General features: G+C 47.0%; 1 protein-coding gene across 1 annotated transcript in view; it reads right to left on the reverse strand.

Moving 5' to 3' along the window:
• Nucleotides 1-3719, reverse strand: part of ARFGEF1 (ARF guanine nucleotide exchange factor 1) — a 138773-nt gene extending 135054 nt beyond the window's left edge. The window contains exon 1 of the mRNA XM_007448490.1: nt 3200-3719. Coding sequence (XP_007448552.1) covers nt 3200-3323 — 124 coding nt within the window. The 5' untranslated portion in view covers nt 3324-3719. The remainder of the gene's footprint in view (nt 1-3199) is intronic.
• Nucleotides 3720-5213: the final 1494 nt, after the last annotated feature.

The following is a 5213-nucleotide window of genomic DNA, read 5'->3' on the forward strand; positions in this document are numbered from 1 at the left end:
TCAAGCTAAGCTAGGGCAGCCTAGAGGCCCTCACTGCAGAGTTCAGTGGTTGCTGCTGATAGCTGTAGTGGGGCAGATACCAAGAGAGGGCAACCTGGAGCTGTTCCTGGGCCTGTGGACTTCACAACGATTGAACAATATAGGTGTGAGGGGTTTTCTTTCTTTTTTTTTTTTAAACCATTCTTTACTTCAAAATAAAGTCTGAAATGTATGATAATTTAACAAAAGTTTTTAATAATCTGCTTTTAAGGTTTCATTATTTTTCTTTTTGTGAAAAACAGAGTTCCTTTATGTGGTGCTTTTGAAATTGGGCTTTGTTTTAATAAAGTAAAATCCCCCCTAATCTAGATAAGGTTTCCTAAGAGCTATACTTTAACAAAAAAAATAGTTTTCTTAAGAATATGAGATGAACTGTAATTTCATGAGTATAATTTACAGAAAACTGATTTATAATAGGCCATTTTGTTAAAAGGTAACTGAATTAATTTTGAATACCAGTGGTCTGAAATCTACTCACACACCCAGAAAATGATTTTTAAAACACAAAAGGATTAAAAGTCTGGATATAAAAATACTATATATTTTCTTGTTTACTATCTCCCTTCAGCCATATGGTAGGTGCTCAATAAAAATGCGGGGAGGAGGTGCAAGGAATAAATGCAGACAGGTATATTTAGAAGGGTCATTTACAAAGTGTATTTAGAAGGGTTATAACAACACCCACCTCTCTACCACTTCCAGCCAACTCCTACCCACGCACAAGCTAGAGATCAGGGATGACCCAACCAGGCCATTCCAGTTTACTTTCCCATCCAGGTTGACAGTCATATAGATTATCAAGAGAACAAAGTGGGCCTGGCCCAGGTCTCAACAGTGAAGAGGAAAAGGGAGGTCTATAATAGTTTCCAGGGATACAATCTACTACAAGACATTATACTTTCTGCCAAGATGAAAAGGGTTATCCCTATGAAATTATGTTTGGGTGATAATGTAGATGTATGACTAGAAGGGAAGAAACAAAGGTCATCAGGGATTAACTACCATGAGATTGCTCAATGAGATTTTGTAGGAGACTAAATGTAACTATGAAATGTGGGGAAAAAGCCCTAAACATCTCAAGTAAAGAAAGTACTCTGGTGCCTAGTCCCTGCCTGGATAGACACGTTCCTCATGATAAGCTTCTGCTAACTATATGGAAGGGGCAAAAAAGTAAAGAGTGGCAAAATCTAAAACAGACCATCTTGGTACAGTTGGCACACACACTACCAAGTAGTCCCTATGTCTAGAAACTGCAAGGATCAAGCTAAGCCCTCTCAAGATGCCAATCAAGAGTGGCAGGAATACTCTCAATGCACAACTTAAGAGAACGGTGTGCTCACATTCATGGCACATTAGAGGGGACGTAACCTTACAATCAAAGTTCAACATCCTAATTTTACAGAGAAGGAAACTAGGGCCCAGGGACTTGACTATACTGCAATGTAACAGAAGTGTGATTTAAAGCCAGGATCCCAGATTCTCATTCCAGTGAGCTCTCCATTTAAAAATACTTACATTAGCATTTTGGAGAGGGGAAAAAATATATATATATATATCTATATATATAGATACAGATAGACACACACACACACCAACTCCATTTCCTCAGTCTAATACTTATCATTAGTATATTAAAAGTATATTTTAATACAGAAAATCTGGTCTCAAAAACTAAAACTTTTGTTTGAACTCTTAAGTTCTTTAACCTGCAAGTTATTCATAAACCTACACATAACAATTGTTTTAAAAATTCCAAAAATCACTCCTTCCCTCATCCTGCCCCAAGTTAATAATTATTCCTTTCAGGACCCAGATATAATTCAATTTTTACTTCTGTACAACATCCTCTCATACACCTAAAACAGTCTTTCGCTAGCTTCAAGAATAACAAAAGGTGAACTTGTGATCAATGAAGAGTAAAAAAACTAAACTTAAACTCATTATACATAAAATTCAAAAAAATTTTAATATAATTTATTCGATAGATCCAAAAGAGAAGGAAAAAACAGTATAACTTATTATAGCAAGTTATAAAGTCTTCTATTTATTTTAAAAATTAAAAGGCAAAGTTCCTTTAAAGCTGTCTTGACCCTTTACTTTAGCATACATCCAAGTTATTCTGGATTTTCTTCCCCTTCAAGAATGCTTTTTTCCAAAGCCCACTTAACAAGCTTCGCTTCCTCAAGTCAATTTGATGTAATCTATTTCCAGTGCTACAAAATGAAGCGTAAGCATTAGGAATTCATCTTTGTGTTTAACGTCCTGGTCTCTCCTTAAACGATTTCGTCCTTGATGGATGCAACAGATCCATCAGTGGTCCCCCTTTAAAAATTCTTCATCTGCCTGTCCTCGCTGTAGGTATTGTCTGGATTTACCCTGCTAGGGGCTTCATGACACTAGATCTCTTTCGTCTGAACTATAAATCACAACTCAAGCTTGAGAGCAGCTGCCACGGTCCAGACATGTGGCTGGTGGGTGTCATTGTCTTCTTCTTTCTCCCTGTCTCAAACCCTCCCTTCCTTGTCACTGAAGACAACGTATCTAAAGGTCCTTTCCTTCCCCGCTTGTATCTCATCACCCCCTCCCCTTAACCTTAGGTCTTGTTCTTCCAGGTCAGCCCAGTCGGATACAACATTACTCTCTGTTTTTCCCGTGGCGGAAGCGGAGAGATGTAAGAACAGGCGGCACCTCCCGCAAACCCCTTCTCAAGACTGTCAACAAGGGAATAACTTCAGCCTTTCTTCCCAAAGTACCACGCCAAACGAAAAGTTATTGAAATTACAATACGGAACCCTTCCCACGCCCAATCTCGACAAATCAGCTCCACCTCAATTTTCCAAGCGAATAAACGACAACTCCTCTTCTGCTTCATCACAAAGGGTGATATCCTGTCCGCACCGCACGGTCCACCAACAAAATCTTTCCATGTTCTCAAGCCGACCCCCCGCCCTGCCGCGTTCCCCAAGCCCAGCGAACTGCCCTTCCTCCTCCACCCTGCCTCTGCCCCACATCTAGCCGAGTTGCTGTCAACTCCAGCCAGGAAGCCCAGAGCTTCGCCAGGGCTCCCCGAGGTCAGCGGCGCCGGCCCAGGACGAGCCCCCGGCGACCCCCCCCACCCCGCGGTACCCTCCCCCATCCCTCGGTCCCCCTCCCCGCTCACCTAAAGCCACCTCGCACGCTTTGCGCAGCTGGGAGTGATGCGCCTTCTTCACTTCCTTGTCGGCCAAAATTTTCTCCAGGGCCCGGGTCAGAAACATGTTCTTCGTCTTCTTCCCTTCATACATGGACACAGAGAAGGAGGCGGCGGCTCGTCCGACCCGCGGCTCCCAGCGGCTGGAAGGTGGGGGGGCGGGGGGCGGGGGAAGGAGGAGGAAGAACCGAGAGAAAGAAGAGGGGGTGGAGGTGGGGGAGAGGAGGCGTGGAGGGCAGCCGCTGGATCAGGAAGGGGCGGGCGAGCCGGGCCGGCTGCGGTGCAGGTGAGGGGCGCAGAGATCTTCGCCGCCCCCCGAGGGGCCGCCCCTGGAGGGCCGCACCCGTGGGACCTCCGCTTCTCCCGGCCCTGGGGTCGCTTCCCGGCCACCCCCCTCACTCGTCCCTCCGGCCCGGGGGCGGAGAGGGAGCCCAGCCCGGTGGCCGTCAGCCCGGGGCCCAGGGACGAGGCGGCGGCTTAGAGGCCCGGCGAGAGCAGGGCTGCCCTGGCTACTGTGGGGATTAGCACCCGCCGTGGCCGCGGACTGGCCTCCATCACCGCCGACCTGCCCCGGCCGCCATGTTGGGAGGAAACGACGCGTCACGCAGCGGCCGAACGGCTGCAGAGGAGGAAGCAGCGGCGGCGGCGGCGGCGGCGGCGGCGTTGGCTGCCCAGAGCTGCCGCGGCGCCGGGAGGCAGGGGGCGGAGGGCGGCGCGGGAGGAGCGGCTGGAGCCGCAGCGCTACGGCGGCCCGGCGGGGCCCAGTCGCCTTCCGCGTTCGCCTGCAGGGCGGTGTGGGGCGTGGCGGGCGTCCTGCGGCGCTGCGCCCGGTCCTTTGGGCTCCTCCGGGCGGCCGCGCTTTGGAACGTGCCCGGGGCCGCTACTCCCACCGAGTGAGCGGGACTCCTGGCCACGGTGCAGCAGCTTCTCCGACTTTCTGGAGATCCCGTAGGTGGGTGCGCAGCCCCTTCCGCTCCAGGGGCCGCGGAAACACCCGCATGGCCCGCGCTCAGCCGCACTGTTTCCACCTGCTGCGCTCGACTCTAATTACCAGCTGCGCGAAACTGCTCTCCAGGACCGTGACCGTCGACTGCCTCAGGATTCTCTCTTGGGAAGAGTAAAACCGATTTGACACGGATTCAGGAATGTTTCACTTTTTCATCTCTGTAGGATACATCGGTAAACTCTAGGTTTCAGATCTCTTCTGAATTGATACTAAAGTTAAGGGAACAGATGAATGCTTCTGATTGATGAAGTCCCTTAGAGCTCTGTGTTTCTGTGCCTTTAATACTAAGATTCGGTCCGGGACAAGAAAACCAGTTTCAGAATGGAATAGCTTTAAGTACAGATTACCGCAGACACACATGTGACCGTGTGTCTGCTTTGATACCAAAGAATAATTTAGATTTTTACAGTGTTTCGTTCAGAGCAGAAAATTACAAAGAATACCATTAAAATATATGCATAGAATTTATTTACATGGTGATCTAGCTAGGTTGCACATCTTTACAAGTTCAAAGCTACTGTGTGGCTCTATCAACAATAGATCCCATCGGCTCGGTGCTTTGTGACCGCCTGGAGGGGTGGGATAGGGAGGGTGGGAGGGAGGGAGACGCAAGAGGGAAGAGATATGGGAACATATGTATAACTGATTCACATTGTTATAAAACAGAAACTAACACACCATTGTAAAGCAATTATACCCCAATAAAGATGTTAAAAAAATAAATAAAATAAAATATTTATATATCCTTTAAAAAAAATAGATCCCAAATTGTAGGAATATGTCGTTCACTATGTCGTTCACTGTTCTGATCCATTCTGTTGCCTTGACTATGGATTTGTCCTAATGCAACCTTCTAAACTCAAGAATGGAGAGGCTGTGATTTGGGACAGGCTAAAAACCATGGGAAATAAAAATGGAAACCTTGAAGGTGATCCTGAATTAAAGTCGACTAGTAGATTAATTTTTTAAACTTACTTG

This window comes from Lipotes vexillifer, unplaced genomic scaffold (genome assembly GCF_000442215.2).
Source record: "Lipotes vexillifer unplaced genomic scaffold, Lipotes_vexillifer_v1.1 scaffold815, whole genome shotgun sequence".
NCBI lineage: Eukaryota > Metazoa > Chordata > Mammalia > Artiodactyla > Lipotidae > Lipotes > Lipotes vexillifer.